General features: G+C 51.5%; 12 protein-coding genes across 12 annotated transcripts; 8 read left to right on the top strand and 4 right to left on the bottom strand.

Annotated features, from left to right (window-relative positions):
• Positions 1 to 67: 67 nt before the first annotated feature.
• Positions 68 to 1,912, bottom strand: UHO2_02710 (uncharacterized protein; the record flags this gene model as incomplete). The annotated part of the gene is made up of 1 exon (XM_041555498.1): positions 68 to 1,912. The coding sequence occupies one exon, from the start codon at positions 1,910 to 1,912 to the stop codon at positions 68 to 70; it is 1,845 nt and encodes a 614-aa protein (XP_041411432.1).
• A 320-nt stretch (positions 1,913 to 2,232) lies between these two features.
• Positions 2,233 to 3,780, top strand: UHO2_02709 (uncharacterized protein; the record flags this gene model as incomplete). The annotated part of the gene is made up of 3 exons (XM_041555497.1): positions 2,233 to 3,141; positions 3,229 to 3,629; positions 3,717 to 3,780. The coding sequence occupies 3 exons, from the start codon at positions 2,233 to 2,235 to the stop codon at positions 3,778 to 3,780; spliced, it is 1,374 nt and encodes a 457-aa protein (XP_041411431.1).
• Positions 3,781 to 4,517: 737 nt separating this feature from the next.
• UHO2_02708 (uncharacterized protein) lies at positions 4,518 to 6,344 on the top strand (the record flags this gene model as incomplete). The annotated part of the gene is made up of 1 exon (XM_041555496.1): positions 4,518 to 6,344. The coding sequence occupies one exon, from the start codon at positions 4,518 to 4,520 to the stop codon at positions 6,342 to 6,344; it is 1,827 nt and encodes a 608-aa protein (XP_041411430.1).
• Positions 6,345 to 7,797: 1,453 nt separating this feature from the next.
• Positions 7,798 to 8,907, top strand: UHO2_02707 (uncharacterized protein; the record flags this gene model as incomplete). Its single annotated transcript, XM_041555495.1, has 2 exons — positions 7,798 to 8,108; positions 8,211 to 8,907. The coding sequence occupies 2 exons, from the start codon at positions 7,798 to 7,800 to the stop codon at positions 8,905 to 8,907; spliced, it is 1,008 nt and encodes a 335-aa protein (XP_041411429.1).
• A 716-nt stretch (positions 8,908 to 9,623) lies between these two features.
• On the top strand, positions 9,624 to 11,432 carry UHO2_02706 (uncharacterized protein; the record flags this gene model as incomplete). The annotated part of the gene is made up of 1 exon (XM_041555494.1): positions 9,624 to 11,432. One exon carries the CDS (start codon positions 9,624 to 9,626, stop codon positions 11,430 to 11,432), a length of 1,809 nt encoding a protein of 602 aa, XP_041411428.1.
• Positions 11,433 to 12,842: 1,410 nt separating this feature from the next.
• Positions 12,843 to 14,303, top strand: UHO2_02705 (putative monooxygenase; the record flags this gene model as incomplete). Its single annotated transcript, XM_041555493.1, has 1 exon — positions 12,843 to 14,303. The coding sequence occupies one exon, from the start codon at positions 12,843 to 12,845 to the stop codon at positions 14,301 to 14,303; it is 1,461 nt and encodes a 486-aa protein (XP_041411427.1).
• Positions 14,304 to 14,516: 213 nt separating this feature from the next.
• Positions 14,517 to 15,953, bottom strand: UHO2_02704 (uncharacterized protein; the record flags this gene model as incomplete). The annotated part of the gene is made up of 2 exons (XM_041555492.1): positions 14,517 to 15,470; positions 15,552 to 15,953. 2 exons carry the CDS (start codon positions 15,951 to 15,953, stop codon positions 14,517 to 14,519), a joined length of 1,356 nt encoding a protein of 451 aa, XP_041411426.1.
• Positions 15,954 to 17,006: 1,053 nt separating this feature from the next.
• Positions 17,007 to 17,429, top strand: UHO2_02703 (uncharacterized protein; the record flags this gene model as incomplete). The annotated part of the gene is made up of 1 exon (XM_041555491.1): positions 17,007 to 17,429. One exon carries the CDS (start codon positions 17,007 to 17,009, stop codon positions 17,427 to 17,429), a length of 423 nt encoding a protein of 140 aa, XP_041411425.1.
• Positions 17,430 to 18,502: 1,073 nt separating this feature from the next.
• UHO2_02702 (uncharacterized protein) lies at positions 18,503 to 19,822 on the bottom strand (the record flags this gene model as incomplete). The annotated part of the gene is made up of 1 exon (XM_041555490.1): positions 18,503 to 19,822. The coding sequence occupies one exon, from the start codon at positions 19,820 to 19,822 to the stop codon at positions 18,503 to 18,505; it is 1,320 nt and encodes a 439-aa protein (XP_041411424.1).
• A 1,181-nt stretch (positions 19,823 to 21,003) lies between these two features.
• Positions 21,004 to 21,971, top strand: UHO2_02701 (putative glucosamine-6-phosphate isomerase; the record flags this gene model as incomplete). The annotated part of the gene is made up of 2 exons (XM_041555489.1): positions 21,004 to 21,048; positions 21,141 to 21,971. The coding sequence occupies 2 exons, from the start codon at positions 21,004 to 21,006 to the stop codon at positions 21,969 to 21,971; spliced, it is 876 nt and encodes a 291-aa protein (XP_041411423.1).
• Positions 21,972 to 22,114: 143 nt separating this feature from the next.
• UHO2_02700 (uncharacterized protein) lies at positions 22,115 to 24,310 on the bottom strand (the record flags this gene model as incomplete). The annotated part of the gene is made up of 1 exon (XM_041555488.1): positions 22,115 to 24,310. The coding sequence occupies one exon, from the start codon at positions 24,308 to 24,310 to the stop codon at positions 22,115 to 22,117; it is 2,196 nt and encodes a 731-aa protein (XP_041411422.1).
• Positions 24,311 to 25,192: 882 nt separating this feature from the next.
• UHO2_02699 (putative phosphomannomutase) lies at positions 25,193 to 27,107 on the top strand (the record flags this gene model as incomplete). The annotated part of the gene is made up of 2 exons (XM_041555487.1): positions 25,193 to 25,384; positions 25,461 to 27,107. The coding sequence occupies 2 exons, from the start codon at positions 25,193 to 25,195 to the stop codon at positions 27,105 to 27,107; spliced, it is 1,839 nt and encodes a 612-aa protein (XP_041411421.1).
• Positions 27,108 to 27,702: the final 595 nt, after the last annotated feature.

Below are 27,702 nucleotides of genomic sequence, written 5' to 3'. Positions count from 1 at the left end.
CGCTCTTCATTAAGGTTGTGTGATAGCTCTGTGAAAGTATGATTGCGATAGTGAAGAGGAGTAGAGACTAGTCGAAAACGACCTTCTTTCCCTGTGGCTTGACTTGGGTCATAAGTTCCTTCTGTTTCTGCTTTGCGATCCAAGAAGGATGCATTTCCTGCGTCTTGTTCTCCCCTCCTGCCTTTGCGCCACGGTTCACTTTCACTCCACTCTGTGTCGCCCCTGCTGATGCCGGTGGCGCGGAAATTGGTTCGGCTCTGGGCACGAAAGGTCGTTTCGCCTGCTTAGGAAGCGGAGCAACAGGTCCACCCCATCCACCGTCTCTCTTCGCCGGCGCCTGGAATGCAGGTGGTCTTTGTCTTCCATTCCCATCCCCACCTCCTCCCCTGACCCCCGATGCACGAGTTGAACTGCGTTCACGTTTGACAGCTTTCTGCTTTTCGCGCATCTTGATATGGTTTGCGTTCTTGCCGTATTTCTTTTCGTAGAGAGCTTTGCGTGCTCGTTGACCCATGCGATTTCTGCGTTCTTTTTTGCTACCGGATTTGAGTTCGGATAGATCGCGATCGGCGAGATCGGCTTCGGCGTCGGACCATTCGTCGTCGCTGCGGCCGGCGAGGAAGCCGGTGGAGAGGGAGGGGAGCAAGGTGGAATTTGCGGAGGAGGACTTGGATTTCTTGGAGGAACGGTCTGAGGTTGAAGTTTTGGATTTGCGTTTTCGCGGTCGGTCGCTGATGGAAGAGGAGGAGGATGCGGATGAAGCGTCCGAATCTGAGTCTGAGTCGTCCTCTGAATCGGAGCTGGAGTCGTCTTCTGATTCGGATGCATCAGAGTCTTCAGACTGATGCTTGGACTTGCTCGTGCGACGCTGTGTTGGCCCTTCCTCATTGTCAGATTCGAAACCGGACTCGGCAGCAGAGTCGGATCCGATCATATCATCCCACTGAGAAAGGTCGCCCAATGCTTTCATCTTTTCCTTTCCAATTCTCATCAGTTCTTCTTCACCTACATCTTCCTTCTCTTCCTCATCATAGCCTTCGACAAGTGGTAGGCGACGGCGAGTCTCATCATCAGAATCATCCTCCTCCTCTTCCGAACCAGACCATTTTCTCTCCTCCTCCTCTTCCGAACCAGACCATTTTCTCTCCTCCTCCTCCTTCTCCTCCTCCTTCATCTCAAGCTCCTCCTTCCTTCCACCTATAGCCTCAAGCCCAACCAACCTTCTCAACTTGTCCACAAACCTCCCAACTTCATCCGCCAACACTTTACTACTCGTAATCTTCGCCTTCGCCCTCTCTAACGCCCTATCGCCATCTGTCACCACCGGATCACTCAGTACTGCCTCCCCCAGCAGTTCCTCCTCTTTCACCATCTCCAAATACACAAATTCCCCCTCCTCCACACCCCCTTGGAGCTCTGCTGGGCGAGGCAAAATTTTCGCTTTGACCATCTTAGTCACCAACGCACGACCCGCTAACAGGGTGATATCGATACATTTGAGGGCGTCCAGCTCCTGTTCGGCAAGTGTGGCTTGTTCGGCGAGAGAAGGTTTCTTTTGGAGGCCTTTGAGTTTTTTGACCTGTTTCTGCACTTCAAAGGTTTTAGTCTTTTTGGCGGTGGCACGGAGGGTTTTGGCTACGTGATGAAGTTTTGTCTTTGCTTTGGTTAGGTCGATTTGTGGTTGTGGAGGAGAAGAAGAGGAGATGCTGTCGATCTCGTCACTGACTTCTTCCTCTTCGCCGGCCTCGTCGCTACGGGAGTCGGTGGATGATGTGTCTTCCATGTTGGTAACCTGCATCGGGAATCGGCTGGACGAAGCCTCTGAAGACGAGCTGGAGGAGGACGAAGCTTCGGATGAGACTGAGGGCGATGGAGAGCGCTTTCTGCCCTTTGACTTTACTTTTGAGCTCATCTTTGCTGATGCGATGTTACCGATGGGGTTTCTGAAGGAGGACAGAGGAGTGTGAAAAAGACAGCTTCCGAATCGAGAGGGTTCACAACTTAGAAAACCCAAGAGAAGAGGTGGAGTCTAAGAAATTCCAAATTTTGCCTCGGAACACGGACTAAAGCCAACCTTTTTCGAAACCTAACATTTTGTTTCAGCGGCGGATTGTTCGGTGTCCAACAAGGCGCTTTTGACAATCTTCCCCGCACTCAAGCCTTGCACCGTTCCAATCTGCAAGAGAGCCGCCTTCGCAGTTCCACCATCAACACAGCAGAGATCTCTTCAGGATGATCGCAAGGCCACTAACCAGCTCACTCTATCGACCGGCACTCGGACTCGCTCGCCAAGCAGCACCCCGCACCGCCATCCGATGGTACACACCCGGCACACTCCGCATCAACCCGGATCGAATGATGAAAACACTCCACGAGACCTGCGAGTGGGGTTCCTCCCACTGCCATGGCCCCGGACCCCACGAGACTGGAATGGAACGCCTTACCCTCGACGAGAATGACGCTACCGCCCGTCGATGGCTCTCCGACGAAGCACAAAAGCTCGGATGCTCCGTCACCGTTGACCAAATGGGAAACATGTTCCTCATCCGACCCGGCAAGTCCATTGGTCACCCTACCGCTATGGGAAGCCATCTCGACACGCAACCCACCGGCGGTAGATACGATGGCATCTTGGGCATAATGGCAGGTCTCGAAGCTCTTCGCACCCTAAACGATCATGATATTCAGACTGAATACCCCGTTGCATTGGTGAATTGGACGAACGAAGAAGGCGCGCGATTCCCCCAGTCAATCGTTGGGTCTGGTGTATGGTGTGGAGATGTTCCACTGGAGAAAGCCTGGGGGTTGCAGGATGTGAAGGATTCGAGCTTGACAATGAAGTCAGAGTTGGAGAGGATCGGGTTCTTGGGAGAAACAAAGTGTTCGCACGAAGCAATGCCGTTAGCTGCTCATTTCGAATTGCATATTGAACAAGGACCGATTTTGGAAGAGACAGGGAAGAAGGTAGGGATTGTGCAGGGGGGACAGGCGTATAAGTGGTTCAATGTGAATGTTGGGGGTAGGGATTGCCATACTGGTTCTACTCCGTTTGAGACTAGGTCGGATGCTATGCTTTGTGCGTCTAGGATCATTGTTGAGAGTAATCGTATTGCGAAGGAACATCAGGGTTTGGCTTCTACCGTAAGTACCTCCTCAATCCTCCCCGCTTTACTTGCATGAATCTTCATCTAACCACCACCGTCTCCATCTATATTTCTAATGTGATAGGGAATCCTGCGTTTGACACCAGGAAGCGTCAACACAGTACCCGGTCAAGTATTCTTCACACTCGACATCCGACACCCTTCCACGGAGAAGCTCGCCTCTCTCTGTTTCGCCATTGAATCCGCCGCTCACTGCATTGCCTCACAAGAAAGCGAAAAGGGCTGTCAACTCGAATGGACAGAAACATTCAACAGCCCGGCAATCACTTTCCATCGCGACTGCATCGCCTGTGTCCGCAAAGCAGTCGAGGCCATTTACGGAGCTGATCAAGGAAAAGACATCTATAGCGGTGCAGGACACGATACTTGCTCAACAAGTAAGAGGTGCCCATCATCGATGATCTTTATTACGAGCAAGGATGGGGTGTCGCATAACCCTAGGGAGTATAGCTCCCCGGAAGATTGGTAAGTGCTGTCAAGATGGTGCGGGTGTAGTGGATAGAGAGAGGGAAAAGCTGACATCGAGAACCATTGTGTTGTTTGGTTTTGCAGTGCTATTGGAGCACAGGTGCTGATGGATGCCGCTCTGTTGTATGATTCTCAACGCCAAAAGTGAATCTCATAGAGGTCGAAGAGTTGCATGTGTGGTGACAGCTTCATCAGTGTTGCACCTACCAAAGCCAGCCCATTCGAACATCAGTCAGCGTCTTGTGTGGAACCATGTCTTGTGAGCTGTTGTCCGCTACAATGACAGCCCACCGCCAGAAGGCGAGGAAGTAACGGGCCTGAGAGGATAAGAGGATATCACGGTCTGGAAAGCTCTGCTCGGGTGTTGAGTCCGTGCGCGCGTAAGAAGAACCCCGAAAAGTGGGCACTTTGGGGCGCCGCGCTCTAAATTCTCGGGTCAATTGAAACACATGCGAGCTTGCAAGGGGTCCAACAACTTTTCGTGCGCCCACCAGCAAACGATTGTGCACACCTTCTCATTGTTGTGTCGTTGGTTGTCACGATCATGCGCAGCGCCGCAAGCTGCAAGGGGCCTTTCGCTTGACCACCCGAGGCTTGAGCTGCCGCAAAGGCGGGCTTTCGGATACGGTTGTCAACCCTTGGACCGCTGCGTGGGTGCTGGTGTTGGTGTCTGGTGCTGATCTGTGCGAACAATGGCATGCGCAACGGGATACCAGCTTGCGAGAAGAAAAGCAAACATGCCACGTTAAAAGCTTCCCTGCGTCCAACGCTGCGCCACTTTAATTCCAGGATATAAAGTTCACGATATCTTGCCCCTCTTCTCATCCCATAACCTCTACATCCCCTCAAAGCCTCCTCGAAGTAGACGCTGGACCTCTGTATACGATGGCAACCCCCTCAACCGACACCGGCGTCTCAGCCACCTCCTTTACCGAGTTCGACTATGTCATCATAGGCGGAGGCACCGCTGGTCTCACCGTCGCCACCCGTCTCTCTGAAGACCCTTCCATCACCGTCGGAGTCATCGAAGCCGGTCTCTGGCGCCCTGACGACCCTAAAATCAACTATCCCGCATTCATCGGACAATCCCTCATGAACCCCGATTACGATTGGTGTCTCGAGACTGAACCTGAACAGCACTCCAACGAACGCAAGTACGCTTGGCCCCGAGGCAAAGTTCTCGGCGGCAGTAGCGCTTTGAACTTCCTCGTCTGGCAGCGTGGATATAAGGGAGAGTACGACGACATCGGAAAGCTAGGCAACGATGGGTGGAGTTGGGACGATTTCGCACAGTTCGCTAGGAAAAGTGCTACGCTGGAAAAGCCGAGTACGGAGTTGCAGAAGGCGAATCTTGCCACGTGCGATGAGGAGTTGCATGGGAAGGATGGGCCGGTCAAGACTTCGTACAGCAAGTGGTATACTGAGGCGCAGAAACCTTGGTTTGACGCACTCAAGTCTCTAGGGCTGGCCAATGTGCAAGATGGCTTGGGTGGAAGCAATAGTGGGTTCTGGGTGAGCCCGGTGACGATTGATACGAAGAAGACTGTGCGTTCGTACAGTGCTAATGCGCACTATGCTCCGAATGCAAATAGGGAGAACTTGAAGGTGATTACTGGTGCACATGCGTCCAAGATCGTCTTTGATTCCAACTCGGCGGATGTGGATCTGGTTGCAACGGGGGTAGAGTTCATCGTCGATGGCAAGACGCACACTGTCAAAGCGAAGAAAGAGATCGTGGTGAGTGGTGGTACCGTCCACAGTCCCCACTTACTCGAGCTATCTGGTGTCGGTAAGGCCGAGGTGCTCAAGGCTGCAGGTATCGAGCAGAAGCTAGAGTTGGATGTGGGAGAGAATGTGCAAGACCACATCTACTGCACCAGCTCGTTCAAGCTCAAACCTGGTTTCATCACCTGGGATAAGATGCGACAGGATGACTTTGCCAAAGCTGCCATGGAGCAGTATCATGGTGAAGGAGAGGATCGAGGTATCATTGCCTCTGCTTTCTCTGGGTTCGCTTATGTTCCCCTTTCTCAGTACCTCTCCCCCGAAGAAATCTCCAAGATCAAAGCCGACGTCTGCAATGTCGACTGGAGTAAGTACTCCAAAGGTGTCCAAGAGACAGTCAGACTGCAGCTAGCTCGTCTGGAAGACGAGAAATGTCCATCCACAGAGCTCATCTTCGCGCCAGGCTTCTTCTCCACCGCATCCCCTCCTGTAGACAACCAGGAATACTACTCTATCCTCGCTTGTCTCCAACAGCCCTTCTCCCGAGGCAACATCCACGTCTCCTCCTCCGACCCCACCAAACCGCCCAAGATCCACGCTAACTACTTCAGCATAGACGCAGATCTCGAAATCCTCTCGAAAGCCGTCAGATATTGCCAAACCGTCACCGATACTTCCCCACTCAAGGAGATCACAGTTGCTAGACAGGACCCCGACCCGAGCCAGTACAACTCAGATGAGGACTTTAGAGAGTTCACCAAGGATCAGTCCGTGACAGAGTATCATCCGATCGGAAGCTGTTCCATGATGCCAAGGGAGAAGGGCGGTGTGGTGGATGCAAGGCTGAAGGTGTACGGGACTAAGAATGTAAGAGTTGCGGATGCTTCGGTGGTACCGATCCATGTTAGTTCGCATATTGTACAGACGGTTTATGCTATTGGTGAGAAGGCGGCTCATATGATAAAGGAGGATGCTAGAAAGGCTTGAGCTGTTGAGGAATGTACAAGCGAAGAGCGGCGAAATGGATAGCAATTGCGATTAGGTTAAGAGCAAATAAGTACAAAGCAATGAGAAACATATATATCTCTCCCGACGGCCAGTGTGTGCGTGTGTGGAATGAAGTGATACAGAGGATTGCGTGCTATCACAATAGGGACAGGAGAGCGTTGACGTGGATCTGAGCAACGGTCGTGGGTGATGAGTAACGACAGTGAGCGAGGTTGGCGGAAATGTTAGAGCGAAGTAAAAGGAGTTGAAGATTCGCCGGCATTCAAATCGGACTCAGAAGGTTTACCCGAGACACCAATGAAGCGAGGTCGCGAGTAGATAGTGTGCATAGGAGAACGTATGAAGGGTTGCCATGGCAACAGCTCAGGGGCATGGCAGGAGGAGCACGACTCATCTCAGTATGATGTGCTCAGGAGGAGACGCTAAGGTATATATATATATGCTCTCAAGATCGCACCCTTCTATAGTAATAATATAAGCATTCAAGAAGTCGTACGCCTGAGCCAGAGTATATTAACTCGATATCTTCAATTAAAGGTCATGTGATTTTACTTTTTCGGACCACAATAAAATTTGCAGATAAACTTGGCCATGTACTTTCTTGATAGTGAAGAACGTGTACACGCCGTCGGCGTCCGTGGATCGACACCATCTACTTCGTTCGTACCCATGGAAACTCTTGTTCACATGGTGGATAGAGACAACATCCCACGGTGATCAGCTCGAAGAACTATATCTTTTCGCATGCACCGCAGATCACAAACCGTTCGAATCACTCAGACCACACTCCGACATTCATGCCATACGAGAACCTCACTGTTCCTCGCGCCGGCGGCTTGACTGTTACTGATCCGTCGTGATGCCAGGCAGAGATCCTCGGAGCTCACATCACAGTGTCACATAGTTTTGAGATTGTCCGAAGAATCCGATCCCTTCTGACCCGGGGTCGAAGAGAGTACGAGGGCAGAGATGCATTGCCGGCGGCAGCAACTCTCACAGCGACAGCTTTGCGACGGGGAAAGAATCCGCATGCTCCGTTACACAACGGACTGACACAAGCAAAAGCCATCTCGGCGTCTCACGAGCTTGTCATCGTGGTGACTGAAGCCCATTCCGTCACATCGAGCTCGGATCGGCAATGCTGCTGCTGGTAGAACTTCTTCGAAACGCAAGCAACAAACACGGAACACGGCAGCAACGGCGAGGCTGAAGTGGAGGTTTTCCAGGCCAAGATATTTCTGGACGCTTACAATCGAGTGTGTAATTGCGCAGGACAGCGTTAAGGCCCGTGCATGATTCTTCGACTCTTTGACAAGTGCCCTGCTTTCATATATAAACCGTCGTTGAGTTACTTTCAACCAGGACGAAGGCCATGCTTCTCACCCACTCTCACATCAACGTAAGTTTTTCCTTCCCCGCAGCGACCGTAACGATGCGTCGTCGAGTCCTAGCAACCACCTCGTTCCCTCTCGCCTCGAGCAACTCTGGCATTCTCCCCTCTGCGCAGGCGGGAACTCGGTATGCGGCAGGCTCGACGAATGGACTGCAAGATGGCGGCATCTCGACTGCTAGCCCTTCAGCTGGACTTCCGACTCTGAACAGCTCGCTCTCTACTTCTTCTACACTCGCACCGCGATCGATGGCCGCCGCAAACAGTAGTCTTAACACAAACGGAATATTCGCAACCATGGCTGCCAACACTAACCAGGCTTGCTGCACTATCCCCCCTGTCAAGTCCGACTAGTAAGTTTCCTCCTCTAATGGCCCTAATTAAAGGTCTCTACCCGATTACAAGGACTGACATGCAATGCATCACACCGTCCCATCTCCCTCTCGTTACGACAGCTCACCCAAAGGCACCACCGAAAAGATCGGCGGTCTCGATGCCTACGTCATTGGCCCCAAGGATGCCATAAAAGCCATCGTCGTAGTTTACGACGTCTTTGGTTACTGGCCCACCACCAAACAAGGTGCCGACCTTCTCGCTGAAGCTACTAAGGCCCGTATCGTCATGCCCGATTTCTTCCGAGGCAAGCCTATCGCTCAGGAAGACTACCCTCCCAAGACCGAAGAGAAGAAGCAAAAGTTCCAAGACTTCTTCAAGTCCACCGGTGATTTCTCCGCTCGCAAGCCTGAAGTCGAAGCTGTTGCCGATGCGCTCAAGAAGGACGGAGCACAGAAGTTGGGTTTGATGGGTTTCTGCTGGGGTGGTAAGATGTCTGTGCTGGCTGGTGGAGAGGGAACTAAGTTCAATGCTGTGGCTCAGGTTCATCCCGCGATGGTGGATGCTGAGGATGCAAAGAAGTTGACGGTACCGATCGCTAACTTCCCCAGTAAGGATGAGCCTAAGGAGGATATGGAGAAGTTTGAAGCTGAGGTACAGAAGAAGGATATTGCAAAGGATAGTGTTTATAAGTTGTACCCCGATAGCCACCACGGTTGGGCTGCCGCTAGGGCCGATTTGAAGGATGAGGGCAACCTGAAGAATTTCCAGGATGTGTATCAGCGTTTGGCTGATTTCTTCAACAAGACCCTTGCTTAGGATGACGGGGGTTCGATTGGTAGTAGTCCACTTTAACGTCGTTTGATAATGATGTTCATTGCTGCATCCTAAATGCTTGTGTGCGACTGCTGGTGTTGATCTTTTGAGCAGCGTTTTGTGTGGTAAGATCGTGATACCTGTGCTCAGGCTCGATCGACCATCGTGAGAATGTTTTCGAGATGAAAGTGGGTGCGAGCTTGCCATGGTCTCACACACTAGTTTTTCGACTGCCACCAACTCATGGGAGCACCGACACCGCCTCTCTCTGTCGAATGAAACGGGGCCGGCCCCGCAACATGGCACATAAGCCACCGTGCACGCCCTCTGAGATGACATCTTCCAAGCAAGCCGCACAAGTGCACGGCCTTACCCACAGTTCACTATCCAGCTTTTGTGTGGGCAAATGCGTTCACCAGCTCCTACGACCCACTCGTTGCAGCGATACGGTTATCGCAATCACGCTAACACAGCCATATGATTTTTGAGGCAGTGTTGCTGCTGTCGGGTGGAAGGGTCGGGTCTCTTCGTTTCCAACTAGGCCCTCGTTGGTCTCAGCCACCATCACACTCTTCTGCCTCCAACTTCTGTGCTCTTCTGTGCTGGGCATCAGACGAATGGAATTGTCCACACTCTCTTCCGTCAGATGATATCGACCTTGCTCTGGTAGGAGTCGAACAGCAGTTTTTTGTTCGTCAGTAACGACGTGCAACTACATCATGCCGATCCAAGACGCCTCCAAGCCTTCCCGTAGGCAAATCCTTGCCGAGCAACGACACAAATACGGCGCATATGACGAAGTCCGCCTCGCCAAACTGCCACCGCCTAAGTTCCGTCTTCAGAAGCGATCTATCAAGCATGACACACCATCCAAGAGTTTCTTGAGGTCTTTGGTGAAGCGTGACGATGCATCTGCAGACTCCGTTGCCCCGAACCCCGATGGTCGCCCCGCACCACTCCCAGCAGCTCCGCCTACTTCAGGTGCCATCCCTGCTCACGATCACTCTGTTGCTCTACCTCCCGCTCCTGATACTTCTGGTGCGATCTCTGCAGCTCCTCCTGCCAATACTCTTCAGCCAGACACTTCTCAGCCAGATGCACCTGCAGCCGCTAGTGACAGGACCACGAATAACGACACTTCCCCTGCCTCTCCTCCCCCTTCTCTTCCCGTCGTCCCCTTCGCTCCGGCTTCAAACAGATCCACCGACCAGCGCAACCACATATCGCATCGCACCGTAGCCACGATCGCTGCTGTCACCGTTTTCTTCGTAGTGTTTGTCGGTTTGTTGTGGTTCTTCAAGCGGTATCGCCAAAAGCTCTCGGTTCACTGCCGTAAGGAGAGCCCGAAAAAGAGGAGACAGAGGAGTAGGTCTCAGCGATTGGGCTCTTGCGATGGGTTGAGACATTTCGCCAACAGAAAAGAAGAAAAGATGGGAGGAGGTGTTAGAGGGGAATCGAAAGAGGTTTTGCTCATGCATCCAAGCTCGAACAGTAATGCTGGTCCATTCGATAGAGCTATGGAGAATATGCTTCCTTTCAACCAAGATCGAAAGCACGAAGCTGTACGCAAAGAAGGTTCCCGCGGGAAGGAAGTTTTGGGGGTGCGGGAGTCAGAAGGACCATATGACAGGGCTGTAAGCAACCTCTTCAATCCTTCTCAGCCCAAAACTCAGCTGTCGCAGGCAGATGCAGCTCACTACCTGAGCGTAACCATCCCAACTCGAGCGTTACACCATCAACGATCGCTAGACTCTATCGCAGAAGTTCAAGAGCCACCTTCTACCGTTTCCACTCAATTCCGTAACTCTATTGTGAGAGTTCCGGATGAAATGGGACACTTTGTTGACTCCACCCCTCCTCCTCCACGACCTCGTACATCACCTTCAACCAGTCGCAACTCTATCCTCTCCACAGTCTCGCCTGAAAGCACCCGCAGTTCAAAACCTGCCCCTAAACGACCAGCAACAGCTCGCGAGCGAGATATCGAGATGACTCGTTCAGGCACACACCTTCTCATTCGCGATCGAGCCAGCACTGGCACTCTTCGACGTCCTTTGAGTTCTGCTGGTAACTCATTCCGTTCTGCCCTCCGTAAAACACGCAATAGTGACGGAGGGATCTGTATCGAGACTGAAGGTATCTCTGACAATCACAAACGCGTCAGTTGGGCAACTCCAGAAGGGGAAAAAGGGGTGTTTGAACTAGCAGTTCCGCCCAGGGTGAGAGAGTTAAGATCTCATTTCAGTAGTAGTACGCTGAGGACGGAGGCGGATGCGCAGAGGGAATCTTGTGTCAGTGAGGTCTCGCCAAGTGGGAGTTATAGCTTTGAGATTAGAGAGGGGGTGAGAAAGGGCGCTCCTGTAGCTTTGAGTAGGGGGCCGTCAAGGTTGGAGATTGTGCAAAGGGAGGAGGGGGAGAAGAAGGAAAGCGTGGATGGCTTTGTTGCAGATCTGGATTGGGATCTGAATGATTATACGGCTAGCGTTGGTGAGGTTTGGAGTACGAGCGTGAAGAAGGAGGTGTCGTAGGCGTTCGATAATGTGACAGCCGCAAAGGTTTGGTGGGGGAGGCGTTCTTCGCCTCAACATACATCGCATACATCATACAAGTGGATGAGTTTATCCGTCGGTAGTCTCAGCCGAGATGTCAATCACTATCTATTATCACAGTCCTTTCCACCACATCAATACATGTTGCCGCCAACCAAGCTCTCACTGAGCGGTAACTCTCGCATTGAAGCGTACCGAACATTCAGCTCTTCAATGAGTGAGGAACCGCAAAATCAGGGTCTCGTCGGGTGTGCCTCAGTGTCCAGCCGTCGAAGGCTTCTATGATAGTTTGAACGCGGAGAAGCAGAAGTGTCAAGCCGTAACGTTGGTGGTGACGTCCAAGGATGAGCGGTAACCGAAAAAAAAAAAAAAAAAAAAAAAAAAAAAAAAAGAAAAAAAAAAAAAAAAAAGGAAGAGAGAAGAAAACTGCCGGCCGAAAGAGGCGCCAAATGAAATTCGAACTGAATTTAGTACTAAACCGCGGCGAAGAGGATTTTGCTCTTTCACACGGAAACCCAACGCCGCGCTGTTTCTCCACTTGGGGTGTCAGAGCGGTGACTTTTCTTTTGGCATTCCAAAAAAGCTTGAATTACGCCACGTCTATCAACGGCAAACAATGATATCGCACACAAGCTCAGGACGGTTGGAAGGTTGATTGGCGTTGCTTACCCCACATCAACAACCCGCACCTCTGGAACCGCTTGACATCTCAGCTTGTCGAGCTTCTTTGCAATACTGGCTTGCTTCAACGTCGGTTCCTTCTTCTTAGAAAGACGAGTAACATGCCACAAAGAAACAGGTGCTGGCTAGTGATGGAGAGGCCAAAGAGCAGCGTCTGAACACAAGCCTTGAACGAGGTGGTAACCTCTGATAGACTGCAGATCCTCTCTAAGATTGAGTGGCCGAAGAAGTGCGCGCAGGTGAAATTGGGATCGGCTTCTCCTCTCCGCATTCACGCTTTGGTTGTCGGTTTCCATTTGGGTCAGCCACCTTGCGCATTTTTGAGACTCGAGATTGAACCACCGCTCACCGCCAAACGCTGCCGAATGACTTCACCGAGTTCAGGATCAATTGTTTGTTTCCTTGGCCAGGATGCCGCTAATGCAAGACAACTGTACTCTCTTCTTGGGCTCGCTCCGTGAGCGTGTGCAACGTCGAACGAGAACAAGAGAGGCCCTTCTCACATGCCCTTCTGGTTCGAGAAGGATCACGCGCGTCACTCGACACATTCACGCTGAGCAGATGCGTCTGTGAGCCGCTCGCCTGTCAGCCAACAGGTGCATATATCAAAGCCTTCTCCGACCTTTGTTTCCTTTTCTTCTACCCCGCCCATCTCCATCTTTCCCTCCTCACTTACCATCACACATATCGCCGCTGTTCACAACAAGTATGGGCTCGATCAACTACAACAACTCCGAGGTTCTCGATGTCCTCATCGTCGGTGCCGGTATCTCTGGTATCAACGCCGCCTACCGTCTGAAAGACGAACTTCCCGACAAGAAGTATCTCATCCTCGAAGGCCGTGACAACCTCGGTGGTACCTGGGATCTTTTCAAATACCCCGGTATCCGATCTGACTCGGACTTGCACACTTTCGGTTACGCCTTCAAAGAGTGGACCGGCCCTGACATTGCCGAAGGTAGAGAGATCATTGCTTACCTCAAAAAGGTTGCGGATGAGAATGGTATCACCGAGAACATTCGTTTCCGTACCAAGGTCACCAACGCTGATTGGTCGACCGAGGAGCGATGCTGGTTTGTTACTGTAGACCAGAACGGAGAGCAGAAGCACTACCGCTCGCGCTACTTCTACATTTGCACCGGTTACTACGACTATGATGCTGCGCTCAAGGCTGATATTCCCGGCATTCAGAACTTTAAGGGTAAGGTTGTTCACCCGCAGTTCTGGGATGTGACGGAAGACGATTATAGGGGTAAGAGGGTGGCGGTTATCGGCTCGGGCGCCACTGCTATTACTCTGATACCCTCAATGGCTGAGGTGACTAAGGAGGTTACGCTTGTTCAGCGTTCTCCCACTTACATCTTGTCGCTGGAGAAGCACGATCCCATTGCCAAAATTATCCGTGCTATCCTTCCGCGTAGGGCAGCAGCTTTCTTGATCCGTCAGAAGAACATCGCTCGTATCTACGCTTCTTACCACATCTTCCGCGCTTTCCCTGGTGTCGCTAAGGCCATTCTCGGCAAGCTCACCAAGGGCCAGCTTCCCAAAGACATTCCTCTGGACCCTCACTTCAAACCCAGCTACAACCCTTGGGACCAGCGTCTCTGCATTTGCCCCGATGGCGACTTTTACACAACTCTCCGCCAGGGTAAAGCCCATATCGCCACCGGTCACATCGACACTGTTACTTCCAACGAGATCATCCTGAAGAACGGCGAACGTATCCCTTGTGACCTCATCGTCACCGCCACTGGTCTTAAGCTCCAAATCGGTGGTCACATTACCACCACGGTTGACAAGAAGCCTGTTCATGCAAACGGGAGGTTCGTTTGGAAGGGATGCATGCTCGAGGGATTGCCCAACTACTTTTTGTCCATCGGATACACAAATGCTTCATGGACATTGGGGTCTGACTGCACTGCCCAGTATGTCGTGAGGTTGATCAAGCACATGGACAAGTATCACAAGTCTATGGTCGTTCCCAGCCCGACCAACAGGGACCAGTTGGAAGAGGGACCTTTGTTGAACTTGAACTCGACTTACGTTAAGAAGGCAAAGAGCGAGTTGCCTAAGGCTGCTACTAGTGGGCCTTGGAAAGCGAGGACCAACTACTGGTACGATCTGGTTCAGGCTAAGTACGGTGGTTATGATGATCTTCACTTCAACTAAGCCATCAGTTCTGGTTTTCTAGGACGGTGGCGGTTCATACCCGTTAGAGCTTTTCTCGTATAGAATCGCTATTGTTTCTGCTTTAATCTCATTCGTTTTGTTTGGAGTTTTGAAAATCTAGTCAATCTTCTCTCTCTCTCTCTCTCTCTCTCTCTCTCTCTCTCTCGCTTGCTTTCTGTGCTGTGAGATGAAGTGTGATATTGCAACGCGAATCTATGATGACACGGCGGTGTGAGACTTTGGAGACCAAACCAATCTCCCCGCCACCCAAGTCTCCTTAACTTCGCCCGTGACCCTATCTAACCTCACCAAATCCGCATCTCCACCCGCTCCCAAAAAGCCTTTTCTCTCCTTCAACCCGAGCATCAACGCAGGAGTACTACTCGCGCAATACGCAGCAGTGTGCAATGGAATACTAGCATACTTGGCCAAGTTAGTAACGCAGTCAGAAATGGGAACAACGCTTCCCGCCAGAGTATCTGTGTTTTCGAGTGTGACTTTGTTTCCTGTCTTGACCACATTTTGGTTGTCACGCCAAGGGTAGACTCCGTCGGGCTTGGAAGGGTCCATCCAAGGCATTGCGTCCGAGACCAAGACGCAACCTGAAGGATGGGCGGAGTAGGACATACGGACGGAACAGGGGTGCGAGTGGTGGCCGTCTGCGATCAGACCGTAGAATGGTCTCAGTTTTCTCTGCTCCAATGAACCGATACTGGGAGAGATGGTGGGTGAGGTGAGGTCTGTTTCGGAATCACCCAAAAGGCCGATTACACCGGGATCTCGGTGATTGAATGAACCCATAGCGTTGAATAAGTGGGTTATGAAACGTGCACCTGCTTCTTTGGCTGCTAGCGCGGTGTCGATGTCGCTTGCTGTGTGACCTATTGATACTGTCACACCCCGCTCGACTAGGGAGGGGATGGCGGGGAGAACGCCTTCGACTTCAGGTGCAAGGGTGAGCAATTTTACTGCTGGGTAAGGCATGTCTAGTCCTGCTTTGCCTGAACCGTATACTTCTTCGAGATCAACAATCGAATTCGGTGCGGTACGAATGAGCGATGAACAATGTGCACCTTTCTTATGCGGCGAAAGGAAAGGTCCTTCGCAATGGTATCCCAACGAGTTTGCTTGGTTGGGTCTGCTTCGAGGTGCTAGCAAAGGCAGAATCTGTTATCACAACGTAGTGCTTTGATCAGTAGTGAAAACTTTCAACAAAACTGTTAAGAAGAAGGGGAGCGGCGTGCTTACCTGTCTATACTTCTCACTATGCTGCGTAATGATCGTTGGTACGAAACTCGTCACACCCGTTTCTAGGATCCTCTTCGCAAACTCATCCAGCCCTGCCAGATATTTTTCTTCTTGACCCTCGCTGAACTCTGAAAAGTCAATCCCGTAGCCTCCGTTGATCTGAACATCGATGAATCCCGGTACCAGATAATCCCCTTCCAAGTCGATAGTAGAAGTGAAGGCTGTTTTGGAATCGAAAAATGCAGATTGACCATCGATTATGTGCCCAGAAGCCGGGTCCACGTGTAAGGAGTAGGTGGTAGGGTCAGAGGGAAGTGTTCCGTCCGGTTGTAAAGCGAGACAGTTTGTGAATCGTAGCACCTCCTGCGGCGTCGATCTAGGGGGTGCCGTTGATGTTGGCATTTTTGCTATCTCTCTCCGTGGTGTTGGATGTGAAGGGTGGTCGATCCAACTCGTAGAAGGGAGGTGAGATAGTTTTATTCCACACGAGCTATGACACATATGAGGTATGACCGGGAAACAGCCCGACCCAACACCCACTCACCGGAGCTTTCTCCGGCTCACAATCACAGTTGAGACCAGAGCATGTTGCAACTGATACAGAGTGGAGGCCTGACCCTCGCTTGTATCATTGCAAAGCCGAGCAAGGGTTCGAACGTGTGCGGGGAGAAGGTTGCCGTTGCCGTTGGGGAGCAAGCATATCTCTGGCGCGCAGAGGGAGCATCGGTGAAACAAGCCGAGAAAGCTCTTTCGTCGGTCGGTCGGTTGGTCGGTGTCGGACCGATCTCACCGACACGCCAACACGCTTTTGTGCGCAATTCTGATTTTGGCTGCAAGAAGCGGCGGCGCGGAATTGGACACCTCGTCTTGCAGTCTCATTCTTTGTCATGCCGAGCGGTCGATAATCCTGCCATGATGGAGCGGGGGGTTTGCGGCGAGCTGTGAGGTATGTGCTGGCTGACAGGTGGAGTGATGTGCCGGGCGACGAAATCTCATGTGTCAGAAAGCATTGAGAGACAGCTTGCGCTGTAATTCGAACCCACGGTGAGACGGAGTTGGATAAGGGAACGTGTCAGTCTTTGACTGTTGTCATCTTATCGAGCGTCCGATGCGACTTCAAGACTTACGTTACAGGGTGTATGAGCAAGAGGTGGTGAAGTGGGCTGTGATACTGTGAGCACGAAGTAAGTGACTGCGCAGGGGACAATGTGTGCTTATCAGCCGTCCTCGCTGTTTGACGTGTAGAGGGGTATGGGCTTTCCGCAGTCAATCTCATCGCAGTCACACCTTTGACTATCACACTGATCCTGCTATTGACGTTGGGATTCGGGTTACCACCATCACCTCCATAGAACCATAATAGACCCTTACAGCCCCGAACACGCTTGACCTTCCACATCACCATGAACACCAGCTCTCACCCCCACATAACCCTAACCCCAAAGGTCACTGAAGATGCTAGCATCATCATCAACCTTCGCCTCGACCACCTTTCACTCCTCCTTCACTTCCTCTTCCTCCCCCCATGCCCCCCTCCTGCTTCGAGGGACACGTGAAGGCGAGCTAGCCGCAACGCTCTCCTCTGACCCGTACCTGCCTCATTCCTCCTCTACAGCCGCCTCCTCATCTCCGGGTCTCTCATCCAAGGCAGAACGGAACCCACTATTCACATGGCCAGACGTCCTCCGCATAGTCTCGACCGGTATACTCCAACACCTAGCCCGTCATCCCGATGAACTCCGAGAGTATTTCGCTTGGATGGACGATATCCGCAACACCTACGGCTCTACCGATTCATTCCTCCTTGCTGAGAGATTTACCGCTAGATACCTCTTCTCTCGCCCCTCCCAACAGCAGGCAAAAGCGAAAAGGAAGTGAGATGTTTACACAGTCATTTCGAGCCATGGCTCGAGTGTCAGATTTTGCTCAACGGCTGGCCATACTCTGTTCCCAAAGGAGTGACACATTGGGTCGTTTGGAGCTATCTGCCGATCATCCACCCCGATTTGGTCGAAGCGGAGGAGAGTGCGGTAAAGGAGAAGATTTGGGGAATTGTAGCTAAGTGTGGGCTGTGCGGGACCCTTGGCGCGACCAAAGGATTGAAAGTGCCGACTGTGGAAGATCATAAGAGAAACATGCCAGATCTATTGTTAGAGGGCAAAGAAGAAGAGGAGAAAGTAGGAAAGGTGTTAAGAGGAGCATGCGGTGAGTTGGTCAAGTTTATTGAGAGGCACTGTGTCACGCCCGGGTACTCTCTCGTGCGAATATTAGCCCCACGAGAATGCCCGATCGAAATCTTCTCGTGCCAATACACGTCGCACAAGAAAGTTCGATACCTATCTGGCAAATCTTTGCTTGTACGGAAACTAGTAACTTAAGCTAGCTTCCATCTAGATCTCCTCCTTACTGCAATCCACTTCAGTTACACCGTTGCAACGCGCATATAGACTGCGTATGTAACACACCGGGAAGGGAAGAGGAGGGAAGTGGCTTTCTTTGCTAACCCGCCTAGTTTGCAGTCTGTTCCTGCACTTGCGCATTTTCACGTTCTGGTGAAGGAGGATTGATTTCCAGCATTATTACCTCGTTATCGTCACTTGGATCGAGCTCAGCTTCTACGGAGAGCTGGCTCGAAGTTCACATTGTATCATAAATATGCTTCGCTTTTGTCACTCTGCATCATTGTCCTATAGACCCTTGGCTTGTCACGTAGAAGCCTCCAATAGAACCCATTCCCATCTACCTAAAAGAGAAGCAACGTTATCCAAAATCCGACTGACAACCGTCACCAAAAGCGAAATCAGGACCCCACTCGACCCGCAACGTCTCTGACCGTTGATCTGTAAAATCGCTGAGGCAGCCCATCACACCCCGATACTGGCACAGTCAACACAGACGACCAAAGAGGATCGGCAAAGAGGGAAAAGTCCATTGATTGGTAGTGCCAGTCACTATTGTGTTTCGCCCCGCAAAAACCGCTGCTGCAAATAACTAACAGCCTCATGAGCGGGACTTTTTACCACATGAATATTCTTCCACGCCTCCCTCCCGTCTTGCTTCCCCCATAACTCCACCAACAACTCTAAAAACTTGCTATTGCTCCACAAGCCACCACCTAACACCAACGTACTCTTTCCTGGCTTGATCCTATCTCTTGGACTGCAAAGCTTAGTTATCGATTCGATGCATTCCCCCACCGCCTGATGTAATAATTGTGTCGCGAGATCTCCTCCTGTTTTGGATTTGGGGTTGAACGCATATTCAAACACAACTCTAGTCGTCTCTGCTAGCCATCGTTTGCGTGCATCTTCAGCATGGAAAAAGTTGCCACCTGTAGCGCAAACTCGATCTCGATAAGCGGCGGAGATGAGTTCGATCGGTGTCGACACTCCCAGTGCTTGCAACACCGCTGATTCAAAGTCTGTCAGCGGTAACGGTTGGAATTGCCTCTCTTCTTCCCGAGTCAACATGAGCTGGATGGTGGAAAGACCTATTGACCAGCCACTACCTCTGTCTCCTAAAAGATAGCCCCATCCACCGGTCTTACTAACAGTTGTCAACCCTGGCAAATCTTCATTCTCGTTACTGCTCCCCACAGCCGGGGTAGAAGTAGAGGAGGGGTGTGTACGCTGGAACGCGAATCCAGCACTACCAGTCCCCGCAATTAAACAAACACAACTTTGTGTCCCTTCATCCCTCAGCATCGGTGCTGACAACAAAACCGCATCATTGGTGATCCAAATCGGTGTTGAATCCTCCACCAAATGATACTCTTCCAACACCTGCGATAAGTGCTGTCGATAATTTCCAATCACTGCACTGGATGAAAGACCTGCACTTCCAATCCAGATCGCCCTTACTCTTGGTTGTCGTACATCGCGCCCCATTGCTGGTGAAGGTCGAGTGGAAGGGGAATCAACGCTATCCCCCTCACCATCTGCAGAGGAAGAATCGTTATCGGAAAGGGAAAGAGGAGTAGTAATACCTTCGACTTGACCTGCTTCGATGAGATCAAAGAAAGTTCCGAACCCGGCGGATATCAAAGCATCCCTCACAGCGCGAAGGATGACCTGGGAAGCTGCTTCAAGACCGAGCGTGGCACAATTGCCGCAACCTGCTTGACCTGTGAATTTTTGTTTCGAATCGATGGATGCGGCGACAGCAAGAGTTTTGGTTCCTCCAGCATCGACGCAGAGAACGACGTCTCCTGAGCGCGATGGCTCCGATGCCAACGAGGAGGAGAGGAATGGTGTTGATGGTCCTACTTCCATGATGCGATGTAATGATAGATGCAGGGGCTGGTCACCTCAACGATGCAAACACGATCAACAGCTGCGTCGAGAAACTACTAGAGTTGGGACGAGGCAAAGGCTGTGCTTCGTGTTGATGAAGAGAAAGTTGGTCGAGCCTTGAATGTTGGGGCGGCACAGGAGGTGAAGAAGTCGAGATGTGACCACTTGATATGGTGCACGTCGATCCACAGATAGAACGAGAGTCTCGCGTGGGGCTCTCACACGAGGGGGCGACGGTAGCAAGGTGAAGGAAAGGAAGCAAGTTGCACCGTACCACCAAGTGTTGTTGTGTGTGTGTGTGTGTGTGTTGGAAAGGATCGACAAAGCAAAGAGAAAGAGGCCAAGCAAATCGGCGTCGACAGCGAGATGCAGAGTGTGTGCGTGATAGTCGGACCGGAAAGTCGAGGACCGATCGACTATCTTTGCTTGCTCGAGAAAGGGGGTCAAAGGAGAGACAAGCCGAGGGGGACCGAGGTGAGCGAGGGTGGTGAATGAGAGTATGCTCGGTCGAATACAGCAATCAGATCGTAAAGTGGCCGGCGAAATCGAGATGCAGAAAAGGGAGAGGGAGAGAGAGAGGATAATGTAGAAGAGGAGGAGGAGGAAGGGGATGCGATGAGTCGAGTGATGGTTGGTTGGTTTGAGAAGGAGAGGAGATGCAACACACCAACGCGGTATCAGTGTGCGACCGTTCAGCTGACTTGCCCTTTTTGATTTCAAAAGCGTCGTGATCACCGCCTACATAACAAGTCTCGCTGTTTTCGGCGGATCGCAAATCCCACTCCGAAAGCCCTCCGACGGTCAACTTTTCTTCGCTGCTATCGGGCCGACCACCGCCGAGCTGATAACCTTATGCCTCCGCAGAAAGCTGTCAAGCTCTGCCCAATGTCTTCCCCTTCGGTAGGCGATACCGTTGTCCCGGCCTCGGCAAGCCACTTCTCCAGAAGTCGATGCCGAGTGTGGTCAGAGTGATCAAGGTTGATTTGTGGGCTCAGATCAAGCGGTCGGTCCGGCCTTCGACTTTGAGCTCAGTGTGTGTGGTGATGGGCTGAGCTAGATACATGTGACGATGGCTTGAGATGTGATCTTTCTTTGGCACCCACCATTGTCCAAAACGAAACCAGAGCAGCGGTAGCTACCAACAATAGCAACAAGCAAAGATGCGATACATCATTCGAGACGACAAAGCTGCGGTTGGCAAATACGTACGTCTACCTTTCTATCACATCCGATCTCCTACTCGTCACGAGTAAGCGCATACTAACCTCATCTCACCTTCTTTGCCGTGTCTTTGCAGATCGCCGAATACGTAGCCAAACGGATCAACACCCACTTCGAGCACTCCGATCGACCCTTTGTCCTCGGTTGCCCAACCGGCTCTTCCCCTCTCGACACCTACAAAACTCTCATCCAGATCCACCGAGAAGGTCGCCTGTCATTCAAAAACGTGATCACCTTCAACATGGACGAATACGTCTCTCTTCCCAAATCTCACCCTGAATCCTACCATTCTTTCATGTGGAACAACTTTTTCTCCCACATCGACATCCAACCCCAGAACGTCCACATTCTTGACGGCAATGCACCAGACTTGGTTGCGGAGTGTAACGACTACGAAGCGAAAATCCAAGCCGTTGGAGGCATCGATCTTTTCTTGGCCGGTGTAGGTTCCGATGGTCACATTGCTTTCAATGAACCCGGTTCCTCCCTCGCTTCTCGTACCAGGATTAAGACGCTTGCATATGACACGGTGTTGGACAACTCAAGATTCTTCGACAACGATCCATTGAAGGTGCCAAGGATGGCGTTGACCGTTGGGGTACAGACTGTGATGGATGCGAGCGAGATTTTGGTGATTATTGTTGGACAGCACAAGGCGCATGCGTTGGCGAAGTGTGTCGAGGAGGGAGTAAACCATATGAATACGGTCTCGTGCATTCAGTTGCATCCTAATGCACTGCTGGTCTCGGATGAGGATGCTACGAGCGAATTGAGGGTTAGGACGGTTAGGTACTTCAAGGGGATTGAGAGAGCTCAGGAGGAGATGGAGAAATTGTATGGACTTCATGGTCACAAGAAGTCTCCTAGCAGTAATGATAGTCCTGTTGTAAATCGGTACATTAACTAAGGAAACTACGATTCATTCTGTATCCACATACCCCGTCTATAGCTCTCTCGAGAATGCACTCTTGTTGCTTTACTTTTGATCAGACGGTGTATCGCAATCGATAAGATAATGACTTGATATGAGAATAGGGTACTGTGTTCATATCAGATAGTAGCTTGAACACTCGCCAGCATCTCTCCGACCGCCAAGGCAGCTTCCATAACTGGATGCTTCATCACCTCCTCCTCCTCCCCCTCTTCTACTACGATTCTCGTACTACACCCATCCAGCTCCGACACATACTGCTCCATGAACAACCCCACCAACCGCAAAACCTCATCTATCTCACCGTTCAACATTAATCCCAATCTGTAAAACATTCTTTCCGGACTGCACAATTGCAACAAAAATATCACACAACCCACTATCCAATAATGATATATCACCGGTAGCGCTGCTAAGTTTCCCAGGAACCCAGCTTTCTCCCTCATCAGCAGCCTGATACTATCCAGGCAGGCACTTTTGCAAGCTTGCGAGCAAGCCACAACTTCTGCTGCTGCCTCTCCGGTCCCCGCGGAAGAGAGAGCGTTGTGTGTGCGAATATAGATCGAAGCCTTAGCCAACGTATAGTGTAGATCCAAGGTGTTATCGTAAGTATCCCTCCCCCTTTCCACTTCTGTGCCCAATAAGGCTCTCGTTTCACACCAACTCTTCGTTACCTGTCTCGCCAACTCCAACAACCCCTCTGCCCCACCACCGCTCGTCTCCCTTGCTTTACCAACCAGATATGCGATCCTAGCGTAAAACACAAGACACGCATCTTGTTTCGTCCCCGCGCCCCCATTCGCATCCAATTGTAGAGATTTGGCGTAGGAACAAGGACTGACCGCTTCCATGATCGCCTCTCGTCCGTGAATCTCGCACTGGTGCAATTCGGCGATGAAAGCGCTGAGCCAAACACGTACACGATCTTGAATGTTGACGTTTCGAACAGGCGGTAGAATAGCGACCATTTCTCCGACGGTGAGACCAGCGTGTGGACCCGATTCGTAGCTGTATTTCTCACTCCACCAGCGTGCGGCTCGAGCGATTTGCCGACCATGCGGTGAGGGATCGTAGGTGGAAAATATGCACGCTCCGATGACTTCTTCTGTTCCGATGCCTGATTCGGGGTTGAACTCGTCCGAGGGGGAGAGAGGAGCGTAGGGGTGTGTTCGGTCGAGGAAGTCGGTGCGAAGTCGCAGATGGAGGGAACGGAGCTGGTGGGAAGTAGAGAGGAGGGAGGAAACGGTGGTGATGGAGGAGAGAAGGACAGGGGTGAGGTTGGAGGTGGAGGGAAAATCGGGGAAGCAGAAGGAGAATGGTTCGATGTGTTTAGCGTAGGATGAGAAGAGGGAGCGGGCGGTGTGGGAGGGGAGGAGACCGAGACGGATAGCGTCCAGTCGTGGGTCGGCGCTGCCGAGAGTTGGGCCTGGAAATCGATATTGGCTTGGACGGAGGGAGAGAGGGGAACCTAGGGGAAGGTGGTTGTTGGCGATTGTGGCGATTGAGGGAAGTGGGAGGGAGCCTCTGACTTTGAGAGTTGCTCGAATCGGGTTGCTGCTGTCGACGCTTCTTGTGCTTGACTCCGCTTGAGGCGGTAGGGCGAATGGATCGAGAGTTGCTGCTGATGATTGCAAGTGAGTTGTGCGAGGATCGTTGAGAATGGGTCCAGCTTGGTCCATGCCAAATGCCAGTGAAGGGCGCTTAAAAGTGCTTCTCAGGTATGCTTCGAGTTGCGGGGTCATTGCTGTCGAACCCGTGGCTAGCTGGTATCGACTTGTCGACGTTGAAGGCAGGTGATGGCTGCCAACCGAAGCAGGATAACCCCCTACCGTTCCTGTTACATCCTTGATTGAACCCATACCGTTCCTACTTGAAGCTTGTGCATATCTGCTTGCTCCGTCATCAATCTCTACCTTGGCCTTTCTTTTCCTCCCCATCCCACTATCCTCCTCGCCCGCTTCCTGCTGATGCTGAACTAACGCATCAATAGCGCCCACTATCTTACTCAATGTCTCATCCGTTTGAATCCTCCATTCATCCTGCAATAATGCACTCCCCATCTCTCGAGGCTTGAAAGTGCATTCATACCCACCATTCTTGCATCGCTTGCAAGGAGCGGTTCCATCATGTTCACATTTGACTTTCGAGCGACGACAGCTGGAGCACGCTCCAATGACTTTGTTGCCTCCACCGCTCGAGATTGAGATATCCAATGAGTGAGAGCGCGGGGGGTGATCGGTAAAGATGCAATGGGAGGCAGAGGAGGAGGCGGTGGAATTGGAGCGCCTTTGGTGGATGCTTGTTTCGGTGGTCATTGTGAACGGCGTGGTTGGTGGTGGTCGGAAAGCAAGATGCAATAGGTCTTCGAAGAGTGCTTCCTTAAGAGGAGAGACAAAGCTGTCCTGACTACGAGCTGTCAGCAAGAGAAGAAGTGACTTCATCCGATTAGGAAACCGACCCTCGTTCTGGGTTCCCCTCGGTTGCTATTGTTCTCTGAATCTTTACCTTAGCAATTGGCGTCAAAGAGGGTTTCGGCATTGTACTGACACCCTTGCGGCTGTTTTCTATGGTGTAAGCTCGATGATCAGGTCATACGTCGGTGCTCGATCACCTCATGAAGGCTTGAGTTTGACAATCTTGGAAGTCTCCACACTTTCTATGCTCCCTTGTGCTCGGTCTTGCTATTGCCGAAACGTCAATGTTCGGCTTGGAACAGGTCGTTTCAGTCGCTGTTCAGGCTGACGAGCTCGACGGGTAAGTGGGCTCCTCACGCATATCCGCACAAAAGACTCGAAGATAAGCCTCGGGATCGACTTCAACCAACAAAGTGGGGATGGTGTTCATGCAGGTCGAGTGAATGCACCGGTTAGGTCTCGGTGAAACCGCCGAATCTTCGTCGTGGGGCAAAAATTGTACGGAGTGTTATATCCTTCATTATCACATGTGATCAAATTTTTTACGGTCTAACATTTGTCGGCCATCTCCGAGAAGTAGTCAGGCTTTTTCGACATGTCCGAACATCCGGCCAAAGCGGTTGGCTTGAGCACATACAACCAAGAGGTGGAGTCGAAGAGTAACATCCGTCTTTCCTGCTTCGTCGGTACAAGTAGTCGACACCTTGCTACCCCCACATATCTCTTCCCTTCCCCACAATCTTCAACCTGACTACTGTATTAGCGCCGAAAAGAACGCTCGCCATGTCATCCGATCTCCTCACCCAAGCCAAAGCTTGGCTCGAAAAGGACCCTGATCCGGCCACCAAGCAGCAACTCTCCACCCTTATCGAGAGCAACAACACGAAAGAGCTTCAGTCTAGCTTCAACGGTCGACTCGAATTCGGCACTGCCGGATTGCGAGGTGTTATGGGTGTAGGACCTAGTAAGATGAACGTAAGTCCCATTTCTCCCTCACTCCATCCAATCTACCGAACTTACAAACTGACAACCGCCCCTTTTACAAATGTAGATGCTCACTGTGCTAGAAACAACCGCTGGTCTAGCAGAATACCTTTTGAAGAGCGACAAAGACAAAGCAACCACAAAGGGAGTCGCTATCGCATTCGACGGTCGATTCGGCAGCAAAGAATTCGCCTATGCTTCCGCCCAACACTTTGCCTTCCGCGGTATCCCTTCGCATATATACCCAACTCCTACACCTACACCGATGTGCGGCTATGCAGTCAAGAGACTGGGTCTTGCTGGAGGTATCGTCGTAACTGCCTCCCACAACCCAAAGGAGTACAACGGGTACAAGGTGTACGGTCCCGCCGGAACTCAGATCAATACTCCTGTCGACGGGTTGATCGCAGAAGAGATTCTCAAGATTTCTGAACAGACGGAGTCTCCCACACTCGCCGATCTTATGGAAATCAAACAACATGGCATCGTGAAAGAGTTTGGACACGAGATGCTCACAAGCTACATCAAGGACGTTCAGGGGCTCAACACTTTCTCTTCAACGCCCGTGCACGGGAAGGAGGCGCCAATCAGCATCGCCTACAGTCCCTTGCACGGTGTTGGTGCGCCCTCGATCGAGCGTTTGTCGAGAGACGTTGTAGGCTTGACGGAAAATGTCAACTTCTGGATTTCACCTGAACAGAGGGAACCAAATGGAGCATTCCCCACGCTCGATTTCCCGAACCCTGAAGAACTGTCAACGCTTGAACTCGTCCACAAGCTTTCCGAACAACACAAGACGGGCTTGGCCATCGTTAACGATCCCGATGCGGACCGTCTCGCTGTTTCTGCTCGTGACTCTAACGGCATTCTGCGAGCTCTCACCGGTGACCAGCTGGGTGCGTTACTTGGTGATGAGATCCTTCGAAGAGCTGCTAAGGCTAATGCCGGCAAAGCAGGTGTTTGGACCCTCTCTACTATCGTTTCCTCCCGTCTACTGGCGCGTTTGTCAGGTCACTGGGGAGGAAACCATGTTGAAACGCTCACCGGTTTCAAATGGCTCGGTAATGTAGCACGTGCTATCGAAGCACGTGAAGGCAAAGGTTCGTTCGGGTTTGGATACGAAGAAGCGCTCGGATACATGGCTGCTTCTTCCGTTTGGGACAAGGACGGACTCTCTTCTTACCTCTTAATTGTCTCAATGGCATTCGATCTCGCGCGGGAGGGCAAGACGCTGTGGGACCGTCTCGAGGAGCTCCACCGCTTGGTCGGACTATCCGTGACGATGCAGAAAATCATCAAGCTCAGTCCGACGATGGAGGGTACCGATGTCATGACAAAGCTCAGAGCTGATCTCGAAGGTGGAAAGAGCAGCGTAGGGTTGTACGGGTTTAGTTTGGTGGACGATCTCAAGTCTCGTCCTGCGTACGATGAGAAGAAGGCGGAAGCAGGGGATCTCAGTATTCCTAAGAATGATGTTCTGAGGTTCTATGTTCCCCATAGTCATGTGAATAAGGAGGCGAAGAGGGAGAGGGAAGAGATCATGCTGGGTGATGTAAGGGTCATTGTTAGGCCTTCCGGGACGGAGCCTAAGGTCAAGATTTACACTGAGGTGCTTGGGCAGATCAAGGAGGGTGAGAAGTACGAGGAGGCTGTGAAGAGGGTGCAGGGGGAGTTGGAGGATGTTGTTGATGCTTTCTGGGCTTGGATGAGTTGATTAATCTCACTCCATTCTTCTCACTGCAGTGTCGTGTGAGGTGTCCTGCCCGCAAAACAAAGCACCTCTCAACCTCCTTCTTGCTTGTGAAGTCGTGCGATTAAATTTGCGCAGGATTGTGTGCAGAATGAGAGGCTGCGTGTGAGCTTTCACATTGGCTGCATCTGCTGAGCGGTGTGCAAGAGAGAGTCTCTGTCACGCGAGTGCTGATTGACAGATTTGCCACACGTCAAGAAGAAGGATAAGCAAAAAATAGTGTTGATGTTGGGATGGTGTTGAAAAAGTCGCGCGTGAGAGTCTCTTCTCTGTTGCTTTTCTGCGCCAAAAACAGCAGAGTCGTACAGAGCCATCGCTGTTTCTTTGCGTAAGACCCTGCATGCTTCTGAACTGGTGTTCCTGTCTCTCGCCTTTCGCCTTTCCCTCGCTCTTTTTTGCTGTTCGATGTTGAGTCCGCAGATCCTTCCACCCCATTCACGCTCGTCGCCGACGGTACAAGACCCTTTTCTTCCTGTCCTTTCTGAAAGTGTACAAAGACTTGTCCGTCGTACAACCCCTTCGCTGATGAGAATCATCATCCATCTCTAGCTTTCTCACT

Source organism: Ustilago hordei (genome assembly GCF_900519145.1).
Source record: "Ustilago hordei strain Uho2 genome assembly, contig: UHO2_contig_04, whole genome shotgun sequence".
NCBI lineage: Eukaryota > Fungi > Basidiomycota > Ustilaginomycetes > Ustilaginales > Ustilaginaceae > Ustilago > Ustilago hordei.
This window is presented reverse-complemented; position numbering and strand designations above follow the sequence as displayed.